Source organism: Haemaphysalis longicornis, unplaced genomic scaffold (genome assembly GCF_048455015.1).
Source record: "Haemaphysalis longicornis isolate Haplotype H1 unplaced genomic scaffold, Haemaphysalis longicornis Haplotype H1 scaffold_1, whole genome shotgun sequence".
In the NCBI taxonomy this organism is placed as follows: Eukaryota; Metazoa; Arthropoda; class Arachnida; order Ixodida; family Ixodidae; genus Haemaphysalis; species Haemaphysalis longicornis.
The window spans coordinates 435,037,095-435,054,259 of NW_027526203.1; the positions used below are offsets into that span (position 1 = coordinate 435,037,095).

The following is a 17,165-nucleotide window of genomic DNA, read 5'->3' on the forward strand; positions in this document are numbered from 1 at the left end:
GAGAAGTAGAGTAACGTTTTTCTTGTTGCCTTTATATTTAGTGCATCATTTTTTGGGGCTTAGTAAGAATTTGATATGTCCACGAGTGTATGTCCGCCGTTTGTCCACAAATGCATATTCAAACATGGACGTACAGTGGCCGTCCAACCTTGGTATTGGATGTTAAGCTGTTTTTTGGCTGCCTGCTTGCTCTAAAGCATCATTCCATACCCCTGTGCTCTGTATTTTACTGACCGCAAGTTTAGTTTCCTTCTTTTAGCCGGTTTGATGGTTGCCATGTCAATGTGTGGAACCGTCCTGGTGATTTGCCTGTAGTTACATTGTTTTTCACAAAACTGGAATAGAAATCATAATCACGTTTATTTTCAGCACGAATGTCACAAGCTTTTAACCCATTTGAGGTCAAAAACTGCCATTTCGGCCTTCAGATAGGAAGTGACAAGGGGAGGGGAAGGGAGTCTGATGTCGTGCCGGGGGCCGCAGGTTGCCGACTCCTGATTTAGAGTTAAAAAAATTCTGAACAGGTGAAGCATAATTAAAGACATATACAAAGTCTTCACAGTGGTGCCCATTTTTGGTTGCTTTCCAAGTACATCACAGTCTCTTTCTACGTCATATGGTGGCCCAGCAAGCGGTCAATTTTAGGTCCATCCCTTTCAACACGAATTCCTCAGTGGTGGCAGCAAGATTTCTCGTCAAACAGAAGTATGCCGCCAGGTGTGAGCTGTGCAGTGCTTGGTCCTCTGGAGGCCAGCAGAGACTGAGGAGGGCTGTGTGGCGTGTTGTTGCAGAGGTGGAGGAAGGCGTGCTCGGCATGCACGCCATGCAGAAGATCCCCCTGGCGAGCGCGTGTGGCCTGCCCGACTACACCAACTTCACGCTGCAGTTCCAGGGGTGCCTGGACTACATCTTCTTCGACTACTCCCAGCTGGTCTGGGAGAAGGCGGTGCCCATGCCGGCCCACGAGCAGGTGGTTCAGGAGGTGGCCCTGCCCAGCACACAGTTCCCCTCGGACCACGTGGCCCAGGTGGCCACGCTGCGCTGGCTCTGAGGAGGCGGCCTGTGCCTCGCTAGTCGGCTGCCCAAGGGGCTACCCAGCTGCACCGGCCCCGAGGCCATGTTTCTGTTTCACGCAGCCCAGCCACTTTGCGCTGACTCTGAGGCCTTGTTTTTGTTTGACGCAGCCGGGTGGCCCTGTTTCCCGTTTCACGACTTGCTCAAGTGGCCCCGCTGCACTGGGTTGGAGGCCTTGTTCCCCTCTCAGGAGTTGAATAAAGTGCCTTCTGGTTGTTTGGTATCTGTCCGTGCATTGCTGTTTCAGCCACTTGCCAGGCCCGCTCGCGAGTCTTTGTCGAGCAGGGTTGTTTAACGGTATCTCGGTGTGGTGGTGAGCCTTTTCCCAGTACCAGTGGACACACGCACGATTTCCCACGTATATACGAGGTGTTTCAAGTTATTCTGGGCAATGCTTTCTTAATAAAACTGTGTGAGTGTGACACAAACTCATTTTGGCAGTACTTTACACGTGCAGTAGACGTTCTAGGCAAGAAAGGTTGCAGCTATATCAGTCCAATGGTTCTTCAGAAAAAATTTGTTGCCTTTTTGATTGCTGGCTTTATGCCACGTTTACAGCAGGACCCTGTTGTACAGGGTGGTTTATTAAAACTCGCCACTGCATTCTAAAAGGCAACAGTAGTGCAGGTGCCAGTTTTGCAGGCAGGCTGCAGGCAAGGCCATTTGCAGGGAAATTTCCGGGTCAGTGTACCCATTACCCATTTTTGTATAATCTAAGTGCATCAGTGCGCTTGTCGTGTCAGATTGTGATGCAGTGGCCAGAAAATCAAGGCAGCAACGTTTCTTGTTGAACAAAATCGTCGCCAGGTATGAGCTGCCCAACCTTTATAATAAAACGAAGTTGTATGTTGTCTTCATGATCCCTTTGATTCGAAAATTGTGCTGCAAAGCTCATAAAATAGAATTAAAGAGGTACGACTGCCTTTTTGCTAAATTTTCTTTCCTAACTTAAATTTCCTCATTCCCTTATCGCGGAAAGACACACAAAATTCTGCTATTTTTAAAAGCTTCACAACATTTAAATTTCCATGGTATTAAAGGGACAAAGTGTGGCAACAAGTAGGCCTCCACTGGAAAATTACAGGGCTGCTGTCACTGGCCAATCTCTAAGTGGGCGTGGGAGAATTTGGGGTTGGCATGCTGACGTTGCAGTTAAATTGGAGCTGTCATTGTCACTGGTCTGTGGGGATTGCAGGTAGGTTGTTGATATCACAGCGAAATGAAAAAAATTATGAATCAGCTTTGAGCTTCTGACAGCTGCTGTCCTTGTCACTGGCCAGTACAGCTAACTTGGTGTGTTGATTATTTGGCGACCTTAATGTTGAGCAAGGAATGTCAAGCTCAAACGTGAAGCTGCATGTTCCAGTTGACCATGTTCCCCAAAGGTAATTATTGGTTAGTGATTTATTGTAATTATTAGAAAGGAGAATTAAGATTGGTTGATAGTAATGATTACCAAGTTTGGATTAAGATGAATTAATGATTGTGGAATTTAGGTGGATTAAGGAAGGCAAAATAGTATAGCTGCTGTGTCCTGTGGCTGTTGTAGCAGCCATTGAAACGATGCTAACCAACTGGTAGTTGGTGGTTCTTCCACATGTACTCTAGTAAAAGTCTTTAAGATTGACTTGAAACTCCACAAGCACATTTATGGGCTCTGGCATTTAGTTCCTCAAGCATCACGCAGGACGTTTTAATTTTGAATAGCTGCATTATACATATTTTTTTCTTTAACCGCCACGACGAATGTAAGGTAAACCATTTGGCTACACCATTTCTCATTTATTTCAACAATCGCTTGCACTGAAGCTTGGCCACGCGGCGTTGCCACTGGGTTTCAGCGGCTGTCCCCGCTTTAGTGGTTGAACGTTGCAGACGACTCATTTGACGTGTTTTCTATTAACTCAGCGGGTGTACAAAATTCCCACCTTGTGCGCTAGAATGAAAGTACATGTTAAACACTGGTTTAATGCGGAAAACTGGCACTCTTGGACCTGGCACAATGGAATATTGAGCGAAGTTAATGGTGTAAACAACAAAGACCATTGTGCTAAATGTTCGTCGTGTGTGCGCCGCCGAGTCTGCGGCAGCAAGTGTGCGTTCAGGCGGCAGTAATCATTGAGCAAGTTTATTTTGCCTGACAGCCCAGCCAATCCGATTTGATTTACCCTGCTTGAAACTTTCGTATTTCTGCTTTACGCAGTAGGTTCCTTCATTTTATACTGCTGCGTTTCAGATCGCAGGTTCAATTTTCTTCTCAGTTTCTTCTCAATTTTCTTCTCAGTCTTCTCAGTTCGCCATCGTCTGAGTTGTGCTGTTAAATCAAAAATGAATTCGTACCAGCCTGCTCCGCTAGATTCTTCATGGTACGCGGTGCGCCTAGTCGCGGTGCTGTTTTGGTACGGAAGTACTCAAAACCGACAGCGCTGGAAAAGAAATCTCTGTGGCGCTGGCTTTTCGGAGACCACGCGTGCGATGTGCTGCGAGCCATCGCATAACTGGCCAGTCAGGACATGCCTGGTGCTAATCTCCCGCATTGCGGACAGTTATCGCCAGATACAGACCGGTGACAGCTCGATCGTGCACATTTGCTGTAATGGTTGTCGCATCTTTCCGACTGGATGCCCTCTGCTCCCTCAAAACACTTGACATTCGCTCAAGTTTACTTTGTTGAACCTTGTCTAATTGGAGATCTAACGCGCAGAAGCCTCCTAGAGATGTTCTTATGTGAACGCGTGATTTTGGAGTTCTGGCCAACTGCTCTAGCCATGGCTCTGGCAAACGGCATCGGCCCCCCGCGTGAGCTAACAGTGGCAGCGAACCGCAATGCAAAAACTAGGACGCTGTTGTGCCAGGGCGACATCGAGCCACTGTTTCCTTGTTTTGTAGATACTATCACGGGGTTACCAGGCTACTTTGGTACTTTGTTATGGTGTTTGCATTTAAACCGCACGAGAAGCACGCGCAGATGGCCACAGCAGTGTCCAGACAGCACAAAACGTGGTCGCACAAGCACAGCAAATGCGTGTGTGTTAGGTAGCAGTGTGTTAGGTGGGGGGTGGTAGGTAGCAGACGACGTAACCCAGCATTAATCAACCGATCAGTGATTGGTGTTCGTGGTACTTCGTCACTGACATCACTAGTGATGTTGCGTAGCAGGAAGTATATCCAAGTTTTTCCATGTTTGTAGTGTTCATTTGGGGAAAACGTCTGTCCGGGGAATGGACCTGAACGACACATCAAAGGCTAATTCTTTCAAATAAAACAAGGATATATGTTTTTTTTTCTCAATGGTATCTATAACGTGCACCAAAATATCGCACACACAGGCGTTCGCATATTCCACCTCCATCTTAAATACAGGGCAAGTATCGAAACCCCAACCTCGTGCGTATCAGCAGAATGCGATCAGCCACACGTCATCGCCGTGGGTTCCGTGTAAAACTAAATGGCGCACACTCGCTTCCATTCTTGGTGACATTCCACCGCATCTGCAAGAGTGCGAAAAGACCCAAAACAAACAGAAAACAAAATTAACGAAAATTCCGAGGCTAATCTCCATGCTTGGCATATGAGTTGGCTGCAGTAGTACACAGTTTCGTCCCTTTTATGGCTGGTGTTTGATTTGGTGAAGCAATAATGTTTTTGATTTTAGCTTCTACGCCAGCAACCTCCTGGATTCCCTTAGTCTTCATGCATGTGGGCCAACATATCGGCGCAACGAACTGCAACCAGAAACGGTGCAGGCATTTGTTGGTTCGCGCTGCTGGGGTTGCCGCAGCGAAATAGACAATGGTCATATCACGCCGATGTGGTTCTGGTCACTTCATCAAACACCATTTTATCGAACGCCGTTTTACAGAATTCATTTCATCGAATAGTATCTCATTGAACACTGTTTCATTGAAGACGTTTCATCAAACGCCGTTTCACCGAATATTTATTCTGTCCCATAAAAGAGAGCTATGATAGCACAGTGGAAGCATTTGCACAAGCTTGCTGCCAGCGACGCAGAAACGGTTAACCCTTTGAGGGTCACGGCCGTGCATGTACGGCATCAGCAAACACTTTCAAAATGGTCAGTGACGTACATGTACGGCATCGCTTGTATCTGTAAAAAGCGCGCCTTTTTCGCCAACTTCTCTTGCTTGGCATGTGCTTCCACACCTCGGAAATACGTCAACTTTTTTTCTTGCGCCGATGGCTCTTTTTTTTTTTTTTTTAATGATTTACTTCACCGGCGCGCCGGCTATCGCTTGCGCATCCGCTAACGAGGGGGCGCGCTGAGTATCGCCCACCTGGCGTCCGGGCGCCTCTCGCTTCATGCGCCTGCCACAGACCAAGGTCGTCTGCGAAACTGATGGGGCTTTTTTCTCCTTTTTTTTTATGAGTGGTGCGCCGTCTATCGCACCCCCCCCCCCCCCTCCCATTATCCGGCCGCGCGCGCGCAGCGGCTGGTTTCGGTATCGACCTGCGGGAGCTTCCCGCTTTTTGCGCCCGCGAAACTGTTATTTTGATTCACTCAAAAGGTGCCGGCTTGTAACTCTCTCGTTTTTATTTGGAATTTTTCTTGTGTTACTCATGAATAAACCACATATGTGTAACAACACAAACGATTTCTTTGTCACTTTATGGTCACCCTAAAAAATACGATAATTTTTTCTCGAAATAGATTCATCCGAAGAATTTAAATCAGCAATAAAAAATTGACCCTGGGGGGTCGCATTTGGCGAAAAAATTCGACCTTCAAAGGGTTAATAGATAAGACTCTACAAGACTCATGTACCGTCCTTGCATGCATGCCCGTTGTCCCGATGTGCGCATGCTTGTTACGAGAAGTTGTATCTGTATGCGGCGAGGGAGTGTTTCTTTGATATCGTGTGATTGGAAACTTTGCACGTGTTTGGTGATGTATATATATATATGGCAGATATTTTACCCAGGCCAGCCCTGGTCTGCCCAGCCTTTGATAGCTGTACGGCAGCCACGGGGAAAGAATGTTGTGCAGAGGTGGCACAGCCGCTTCCTCAAAGTTGTGGGCACCCCGGTTTTAGCCATTTCCTCAGCCGCCTTCAGCAAGAACATCAAGTGACTGAAGACAAAATTGAATCCTTGCTACGAAGCCAGAAGCCGCCAATTGCAAAGCAGAAAAGAGCATCGCTGCACGAGAAGAAAGCACCGTGCGTATTTGCCTGAATCACCGACAAATGTTGGTCAAATATTTCCTAGTGCGACAGCTCATAATCTTTCATGAAAGATTGACTGTTTGAAATGTTGACTGAAAGATGAATGCTCAAGTATTCTATATAGAATAATGGAGCATTCAATCTCGGGCAGCATGGGCAAAAAATGGACAAATATCTGTCCATTTCTTGCCCATGCTGCTCCATTTGTTAACGACTCATTCCGTTATAATAAACCCGTTTATTGCATGCTTCGGTGTAATCTTCGTTTGTTTGCTGCGCGAAATCGTGTTGGCGGGACCCCACGTGTATTATCATTGAGGACCCACATGCTTTGAACTAGGGAAGGGTGTCGAGCAATAACGTACGCACAATTTTGCTTCGCAGGGGGCCGGAACCCATAAAAAAGTAAAAACAAACACTGCAAAAAAAGCAATAAAAATCTCAACAATCATTGGGGGTGCAGTATAGGAGGTTGTGTTATAAATTATTTTTTATTCTTAACGGCGCTGACCGGGTTGAGAGCATACGGATCCAATTCGCGCAAGTTTGTTGGTTGTTGCTTGTGAACGAACCAGAATTTTCTGTGGTCTATAATTGGACAATAAGCCAAGTCAGTGCCATATTGTTGTCACACCCTCCTCCCTCCTCTCCTCGCGAACCCAGAAATTTCGCAAAAGTCCGCCCCCCCCCCCCCCCCTTCGCGCACGCCAAAGGTGGCGAGGGATGAAGCCATCATATGGTCTCAAAGTAGCCGCAAATGGCCGGAAAAAATGTCAAACATTTTGATGCACCGATGGAAGGTACGTGGTTTTCGATGAAACTGGCATGCCTTCGATGAAATATGCGTTCGATAAAACGGCGTTCGATGAACGATCCCTCCTCCCCCCCCTCCCGATGGGCAGCGAGCATAGTGCATAAGACGCCTCAGGGAATCAGGGCAATCCACTGTATTCCCTGTATATGGTATAAGACCAATACCCCCTTTGCAAATGTGTAAATCTAAAACTGAGCGCATTTGACTCGAGTGTCGAACGACGCGAGTTCAAGCAAAGCAAATTATGATCAGTTGTCCAACCTAACAAACGACGACCGCAAGCGTCTGTTTTAAAACCAATTCGAAATAGATACTCCGCCAACCACGATGTTCTAATTACAGCCTATGAAAGCACAATCATGTGATATGCGCTCCGTTAGGAAAATAAGCATTAACTAACGAAAAGGTGCACCTTAGGAGAAATATATATGTACTGCCATGAGCTCACTCTCCGGTTACAAATTTGACGGGAAGGGCAATCCATCTTTGTGGCAAAACTTTGAATAAGTGATCCGCCATGTTGTGTCGGTCGATCTGAACCCAACCAGAACTCAGCCGGAACAAGCCCAACCCGGAATCAACCAAAACGAACAAACCATTCGCGAACCCCACCGGAACGAACGAACGAAGCGAGAGACCAACGGGAACGAACGAACCAAACTCGGACCTAACCGAAAGGAACGTACCAAACGCGGACCCAAGTGAAAGGAATGAACCAAATCCGAACCCAACCAAAAGAAATGGACCGAATCTGAACCCAACCGGAACAAACACACCCAACCCGAACCAAACCGGATCCACCCAACCCGAACCCAACATGAACGAACACACCCAACCCAACCCAAACAAGCCCGAATGAACCAAACCCGAACCCACGAACGAACCGAACCGGAACAAGCGAACCGGACCCCAACCAACCGGAACGAGCGAACCAAACCGGAACAAGCGAATCGAACCCGAACCAACCAAAAAGAGCGAACCAAACGCGAACAGAATAGGAAGTAACTAACCAAACGCGAATCCAACCGGAACAAGCGAACCGAACGCGAACAGAATAGGAATGAACGAACCTAACCCGAACCCAACCAGAACGAGCTGCCCGTACCCAACCCAATCGGAACGAACGAACCAAACACGAACCTAACCGGAACGAAGGACCAAACGCGAACCCAACCGAAAGGAACGAACCGAACCCGAACCCAACCGGAAAGAACGAACCTGAACCCGAACCATACCCGACCGTGCGAACCGCACCCGAACCCAACCGGAACGAACGAACGATACCGGAACCCATCCGGAACGAGCGAACCGAACTGGAACAAGCGAACCGAATGCGAACAGAGTGGAAACGAACGAACCTAACTCGAACCCAACCGGAACGAACGAACCAAACGCGAACCTAACCGGAACGAACGAACCAAACGCGAACCTAACCGGAACGATGGACCAAACGTGAACCCAACCGAAAGGAATGAACCGAACCCGTACACACCAAACCCGAACCCAACCGGAACGAACTCACCCAATCGAACCCAACCGGAAAGAACGAACCCGAACCCGAACCTTACCCGACCGAGCCAACTGCACCCGAACCCAACCGGAACGTACGAACGATACCAGAACGAACCGAAACTAAGCAACCGGAACGAGAGAACCGCACCTGAACCCAACCAGAGCGAACGAACCGAACCGGAACAAACGAACCGTACCCGAACCCATCCGGAACGAACGAAACCGGAACCCGAACCCGAACCCAACCGGAACGAACGACCGACCGACTGACCGGCCGTACGAACGAACGACTGACCGAAGAAAGGACGGAAAATGAAGGCAAAAATGTTACCTGGTAATAGCCTGGTTTGCTATCCTGCGCATGGGGAAAGGGAAGAATATTTCTTTTTTTGTTTTTCTTGAGCTGTTCTTTTTGTTGCTATACGGTATTTGTATCGCCCACTCCTGCTTAAAGCCAGGTACCCATGCTAGCAGTACCTTTTAAATAAATAAATAAATAAATAAATAAATAAATAAATAAATAAATAAAAATGAGAAAGCAGAAAAATGAAGGTGAAAGGTAGTAGCAGAACGTAGACAGGCATGCCCGGCGTTAGGGCACTAGGTGTACCAGTACCGTGTTTGTCGTGTCTTTTGTCCCAGTTCGCCGCTTGTAGGAAGCGTATGACGTAGAAAGCCAGCGTCATAATATATTTTCTCGGGAAATGGTCGCCGAGAGTCACGCTTGCACAGAGTTGACGAAAGCTTCTCTTTTTTTTTTTTTTCGTTCAAATGAATAACTTAAGTACTCACAAAAAAGGTGGCTTAGGATCTCCGGCCTGCCGCAGATTTCACTCTCGGATCCCCACTCGCTGCCATTCCTGTCAAGTAGGAGTAAGCACTCGGGAATGTCGCCCCCAGCCCCAGAGAAGGGCTGCGTCAGACCGTGGGAGACTCGGTGAAAGTCCGTGGATGTTTAAGGTGTGGGTCAAGGGCACCGATATGCACACTGGCAAATTCTTTGGTATTCCATTTGGACAGCCTGATCTCCCGGGATAATATCCGGAGATCCCTGGCCACATTCATCCTGTATAATAGAAAGTGTGCGGTCGCCGCTCTTTGCTGGGCCGAACGAGCGGCAGCGTCCCCACTTTCGTTGCCGACGATGTCGCAGTGACTGGGAGGCCACTGAGAGGCAGTGTCATGACCCGCTTGGGCAACGTGCTCGTACAATATTCTTATTTCGGTCAGTGGCTGTTCTTGAGGTCCAAGGCACAGCGGTGACTGGAGTGACGAGCGCAGCCTTTGAATCACAAGATCGCTAATCTTCGGCATGCTCGATGGTATGAAGAGCGATGACTACTAGTTCTGTAGCGTGGATGTGGCGGAATTGCCTGTCTTGAATTGGGTAGACAGCTACATTCGTGGCCTAACAGCGCCTTAATACAGGTTAGTTCACTGTATCCCTCGGGAACATAAATCAAGTTAGCTGTTAGGTGCTGGGAGATCCAGTTTCTTCTCTGCGCCCCTAATATCAAGGCCAGTGAGTCAGCCAGGCATTTTAAACCGGAATCAGTAGGCAAAGAATGCTTCGCATGAAAAGAAAAAAAATGGCGCCGAAGGATTCAAACCTACATTTACATCTTATACCTTCTCTTTTGTCTACTTCGCGCTTTTTTGTCAAATATGCTAGCAAATCAATGAGCCCATCTTCCATGTTTGTCTATGTACATATTCTCCTCCCCGCAACAAGTGCGCTACCACAAAGCTATCGGCGGATTAAAGACGACAGTGAAAGACGTTCTGCTGATGACCGCGGCACGCGCTCGTAAAGTGCGTACGCTGGTAATACGTAAGTTGGCGCGTGTCCTCGCAAGGGATTGGCAAAGAAGCTAGCAATAGCCATCACTCCTTGTGAAGAAGATTTATATTCAACTGGTCTAGAAACTATAAATGGCAAAATTTTTATTAGAAGTGACCACTGCAGAGAACGTTATCCGCTTTGGCCCTGAGGTGACGTGAACAGACACATTGAACGCATGAGATGGCGTCTGTTCCCGCATTCGACTGGCTGATAAGCTGGAAATAGCCAACAGACCTTCAGAATAAGAATCTACTCAATAAGGCTATGGGAGTCCATCCAGGTTCAAATCAACACATCCTGTTCTTTCTATTCGTTATTAGCATCACCGTGCTGGCTTCAATTTTACATCACTGTGGCATCGCACTTCATGTTCATATTCTGCTTTCTGCATGTGATATACAAATCCGAAGTAAAATATATTATTATAAATAATAAGTGCCATATAGCAAAGACCATTTTTCAAGTACAGCTGGTGACTAACCATAACTGAGAGGCATTGGCAACTCTTTACAGAACATATTATACCGTTATATTTCTGTGTGAACATGGTGTCTTAATATTAGATTTTAATGTACCAAGTAAATACGCGTTAGCCACGCTAGACTATGGGAAAAATAGCACATTGAGTAATTGAGGCTTGTGAAATGAAAGTCAAATTGCCTCAGCCGGCACCACCGAAGTATAACCGGCTTAACTCAATTTTAAAAAAAATGAATTGGCCAAAAGGCAAGTGAGATTTGGACCACCCGAGGGTGGAGATAAAATGAAGGGGGAAAGAGACACCACGGCCAGGAGAGCGTAGTGCAAGCAACACCGAACAGAAGCAGCAGCTAGCCAGCAGCGAAAGATGCTTCTAGTCTTCCAATTGTAAGTATGTATGTATGTATGTATTTATTGTACTTAGGAAAAGGAAAAGCCACCAACAGGCGTAATTTGTCTCGCCTAGGGGGCGGACACCGGAACGCCTGCTGGTGTAGGGGGGGAGGGGGAGGATAGGGAGAAAAGAATACATAGGAATAGGAGGATAGGGGAGAAGGTTGACATTACAATGCATGTAACTGTGATGCATGTAAAAAGTGATGTCGTTGTAAGCAACGACATCACTTTTTCTGGCAAGCTCCCGTGCATGCGAAAAAAGCCACTTTAAGGCAGGCCAAATCAATAAAACGAATAAGCATTCGTCCGGATTTGCGATGGGCTCGCAAAAAAAAAAAAAAAAAAGTCAGATTCATTGGAAATAAAACAAATGTACGAAGTTTAACATCACGGTTCTTCAGTTTTCAGAAAAATTAGGCTGGCTGATGACGACCACTCCGTAGTAAGGCGAAAATGCACCTCGAAAGGAACCAAGACAACTGCCGCGTGTATGAGGCAGCTGCCTCATACATGAGAGTGCACGCAGGGCTAATAACTGGTGAGGTAGACCTCTGCCCTTCTAATAAGGGGGTCCTTCTACTTGAGACAAGGTGAATCACATAATTCTCCTATTTCAATAGGGTACATGACACAGTAAAGGCATTGACACTGAGTCAAACGACACCCCGAATACCGACACCGCCATTTGCCCTAGCGGCACATGCAATGCAGGTCACGTATACGTGCCGCTATTGTCACATAATTCAAAACGCTCGCTGCAGTCAGTCGAGAGCGCGGCGGCGGCAGGATGAGAGCATTTAGCGCGGCGGGAGCGACACGTGCCGCCGGCCCAGAGGCCAGGACAAGGCAAACAATGCAAGGACGCCGCCGGCCATCGCTCGGGCTGCGCGTGCATGAACTCGCGATCGACAGGAGGAAGATCGCCAGCTTTTCATCCTGGCCGGCCGAAATTAGCTCGGCCGACCAGCCACTGAAGCACAGCAATCAGTGCTCGCCGTGTCGATATCAGCCGAGGGACGCAAGCTGTAGGCGCGCTTCTGCGCTCCGAATTACTAGCGCGCGGACGGCGCGCGGCGAAGCCCGGAAGATGCGGGCCCGGGGAAAACGGCGGGCGTTAAGCTCGCAGCGGTACCAAGCACGAGCCGGGGACTCAGGAAAGCCGGGTCCCCCTGGATTCCAATTAAGACCGGGCGTATAGCCGCGCCAGGGTAAGTGGCTCGAATCGACATGTCCTACCTTACAGCTCTGTGACGCACCGCCTGTCGCGTCTCTCCGCACGCGACCGGCGGGGCGACATGAACGACGGGAAAACTTGGCCACCGGCCATAGCCGCATCCGTGGCGCCTTGAATAATCCTTCCACTGCATCTTAAACATCGGAGCGGGCTCAGCACAGCTGCTTCCGTTTTGGCGGCCTCGGCGGTCATGTTTTGGCGACCATGGTCCGTCTGAATCCGTCTGCAGCGGAGCCATGGTGGCGGGGCACTGCACTGCACTGTACACACGTCGAACACTGCCACCATAGGCAATTGCAAATGATTCGTTTGATTCGTAAGTGCTGGCGCGCCTAAAGTGTATGGAAAAAGTCATCGATAAGGCACCGAAAGCGCATTACAGGCACAGCAAGACAAGCGAACGATCTAGAGAATGAGCCAACCCATGGGCATACGTGATGAACGCTGCAATAATTCTGAGATACAGTGCTAACGTAATGACTGATAAGCTGTAGGACCCCGTCGGCATTTGTTTCCGTTGGCAACAACGCGTGCGGCATGGCTTGTTTTTGTAATGCTGGATACCTTACTGGACTGCTTGAAACATTGACTGCCTGTGCAGCTCCTCACTGGTGCCTCACATTAAGAATCCTGCTTCTCAAGCCACTTCTTACGTCAGTAAGGAGAGGTGCCAGTGTCGCTCGCACCAGAAAACGTCCTCACTCCCGAAACCCCGTGACAGGCTTCCAGCATTGCATAACCGTACTGCTCAGAAGGATAAGGCCCGCCAATATTGCGTAATAGGAAAAGAAAGCACACGTTCGCCGCGTCGAGCCCAGATTTTAATTCCACTTTAAAGCTCAAAGCAAATTTCTACGCCTAGACTTTAAGGAAAGAGACAAGACAGCACGACACAAGACAGACAGACAGACAGACAGACAGACAGACAGACAGACAGACAGACAGACAGACAGACAGACAGACAGACAGACAGACAGACAGACAGACAGACAGACAGACAGACAGACAGACAGACAGACAGACAGACAGACAGACAGACAGACAGACAGACAGACAGACAGACAGACAGACAGACAGACAGACAGACAGACAGACAGACAGACAGACAGACAGACAGACAGACAGACAGACAGACAGACAGACAGACAGACAGACAGACAGACAGACAGACAGACAGACAGACAGACAGACAGACAGACAGACAGACAGACAGACAGACAGACAGACAGACAGACAGACAGACAGACAGACAGACAGACAGACAGACAGACAGACAGACAGACAGACAGACAGACAGACAGACAGACAGACAGACAGACAGACAGACAGACAGACAGACAGACAGACAGACAGACAGACAGACAGACAGACAGACAGACAGACAGACAGACAGACAGACAGACAGACAGACAGACAGACAGACAGACAGACAGACAGACAGACAGACAGACAGACAGACAGACAGACAGACAGACAGACAGACAGACAGACAGACAGACAGACAGACAGACAGACAGACAGACAGACAGACAGACAGACAGACAGACAGACAGACAGACAGACAGACAGACAGACAGACAGACAGACAGACAGACAGACAGACAGACAGACAGACAGACAGACGACGCGCCCAACAGCTTGCTCAATTTTCTTCTATATTCTATATAGAATATTCTATATGCATGCGGTGCCATTCTATATGCATGCATTGCAATTGCACTGAAGATTGGCAAAGTTAAAATAGCGGCGAGCGAGCAAGTAAGCGGCGCGGGGTTCTCGATTACAGCACGCGCTCTTGCGGCATTATCAGGTTACGAGAGCAAGCGATGCCAGAGAACAGGCTTGTGATCACCCGCGACAATCACCCACCTACATATGCGCGAATTCTTCATGTACCGATGCGTGCGTATTCCTAATCTTGGCGGCCGCAGTTGAAGACAATGCGGTGTCGGTTCGCGCTGGGTGTGCATTTGATGAAGTGATTGCCATTTCGGGAGTCCTAAAAATTGGCTGTCATCCGAGGAGCGATGGCACGTTTGACACTGGTAATGCTTATGACAGTGTCAAGAAACACTGTTGGTGGCTAAGCTGGAGTTATGCTGCATACGTGGTCAGTTATTTATCAGTGCTGCGGAGCCCTTCGCGTATAATAAGAACGGTTCCAAAGGGTCGTTGCTGAAACACGAATGCTGAAATATTAGTCGGCATTATGTCGTGGATCGGGCGTTCCTAGCGGGTTGGAAGCTTTTCTTTGTTAAAAGGTATCTTTTGTCTTCATACTTTCAGCAGTCGAAGTGTGCTATATGCTTCTTCCGACGACACAGCATTTTTCCCTCTTTAACCGGCGGCACAAGTATCAGCGACTCCAGAGTTATTCTAGAAATCCTGGCTGGGAGCGTTGCGTCGTTCTCTTGTATGCCGGGAAATATGCTGTCCTCGCACTTCCTGTCACGGAACCCTGACGCTGCATCTGCCTGCCATATTGTCAACAATGTGTCCTTTGAGTCACGGAGATAATATATATGGGTAGTAATTCACGACGACTAAGTCACTCGTCGACTTCACAGCAACTATCGCTGAAAAGAGAGAGTGGGCTACAGATTTGTTACGTATACGCTGTGCAAACGTAAATTCGGGATATGTATACAGATTAACATGATCTAGTGCATGGTATTTGAGAGTGCAGTTTCGGAGTTTGGCTAGCTGTGTCCCCCTTGTCCGGTTGCTGGGCTATATTGCGCTCTATATATATAGGCTTGCTGGCCACCTTGGATGCCCCGCTTTTGTTTGCTCATCATGCTAACATGTTTTAAGCTGCTTGAGTTCAAGCTACATACCCCTCAACCCATTTTTGATCTGAGGGATGGTTTGTTTTTAAGTAAGGCGAGACTCCTAATGCCAGCGTCTACGATTGCTTTGGGCGTAGGAATGGCTCGTGCCAGTTCTAACTGCCCTCTACTTCGTTCTCCTGAGCCCCATATTTGATATCATCGTCCACTTGAACGTGAAGTCGTTGCCTGTTCGCCTTTTTAATGAACATCATGGATGTAATTTGTTTTATCCGAAGTCATACGTCACGACTGCTATGAACGTTTCGTAAATTTTCGCAAAGGTAGGGTTGGAAGTTTCTCACTGTCCTATAAATGGCCACTTGTTAGTCCCATTCGGTTGTCAGTTATATTCTGATTTTCCAGGCTGAGCTATTGGCGCTTGTACTGGTATACACCTATAAAATTCAAGAACGTTTAGTTGGATGTGGTGATTCTTTCAAAACCTCTCTCTGTTTGCACCTGTTTTTCAGCTGTACACGACTAGCAGATTATCCGCCTATTAGTCTCTTGCGTCATATCAGCTGAGGGAGATATGCGATGGTTTTATTATTCCGGCAATACAAGGTTTGTTACCGCGACAGCCGTAAACACTACAGATTGTTGTATTCACGACCGTTCGATATATAGCATAATTCGCTCTATCCGGGTTCGTTATATTGGGGTTTGACTGTATACACAAAAGGCAGTGCACAGGTGTTTGGGTTACGTTTAACTGCAAAAGCAAATTGTTTGATAATATGACACGCTTCAGCATAGACGTCAGACACAAAAGTCTGGCATTGGATACGTATGCGGGCGACTGTAGCTGCAGGGAAAATTGCTTGACATTAGGACACGGATGAACATAGCCCATAGTGCGGTTCCCCATCGCTTTTGCCAGCCCGAAGGGGGTCCTCCGCAAACTCATGGCTGAGAATCACTGCTCTAACTGCCAGGGTATGCAGGCCAGAGTCCGATAGTACGTTGGTGAGTGAATCCGTGCGCTTGTACTTATTGCGAATGAGCCTAATGGCTTTTCGCTGCACATTTTCTAAATTCGTGATATGAGTTGTAGCATGTGGGAACCATACTGCGTTTGCATATTCAAGAATATATCGGTCGAATAAACGTAGTGTAAGCCAATAGTTTGGTAAATGGTGGTTGCAGTCGTAGGCATCTTTTACGAAAAAAATACTTATGTTGTCCCGTAACAGCGAGTACAGAAGGGCATGGTTCCTTAGTCCTATCGTTCGGGACAGAGAGTGGGTGGAGGAGTAGATGCCTGTGACCAAGTCGTCCCTTGAGACGATCTGAGGGCTTTCAGGGTATACACAACGAATGAACGAATTACGTTCGTCGTCGCAACGTTAGAGCTCGCTAACAGTGCAGGGAGACCATGCCGGGGTTCACCGCTGATCCCAGCACAGTGAGCGTCTTGCTGGGTCCTGCCGCCGCCACAAAGTTTGTTACAAGGATTTGTCTATGGTGTGCTCGTAAACGGAAACAATTAACTTCTGTTTCGGTAAATGATTTGTCGGTAAACGATTTAGGATTAGTGTTGGCTTATACTTACTTTCAACGAGATAAAAACTTAGAAAAGTAGACCTCACAAGAATGAATGAACGGGACTGAGACCACCACAGGGCATCTAGAGGCGAGTCTTTTCCTCCGCACTTTTTAAACATGTTGTGCAGAATTAGATAAACTTGTTGCGGTAATTCGAGCACTGCGATAGCTGCCGCATCGCCGCCTTCGGCAGGAACCTCTTAGAACCTCCTCGATACCTTTGGGGGAGCCCCGCTGACAACCTAGAGCA

General features: G+C 47.9%; 1 protein-coding gene across 2 annotated transcripts in view; it reads left to right on the top strand.

The window, feature by feature from the left end:
• The window catches only part of LOC144155775 (2',5'-phosphodiesterase 12), a 31,175-nt gene extending 29,878 nt beyond the window's left edge, over window positions 1-1,297 (top strand). The window contains exon 9 of one of the 2 annotated variants that reach the window (XR_013319632.1): window positions 792-928. Coding sequence is in view for 1 of the 2 variants with exons in the window: in XM_077687424.1 (XP_077543550.1) it covers window positions 792-1,051 (260 nt within the window). In the remaining variant the exon portion in view is untranslated. Of the gene's footprint in view, window positions 1-791 lie in introns of both variants that reach the window. The other variant, XM_077687424.1, reaches the window with a different exon arrangement.
• Window positions 1,298-17,165: the final 15,868 nt, after the last annotated feature.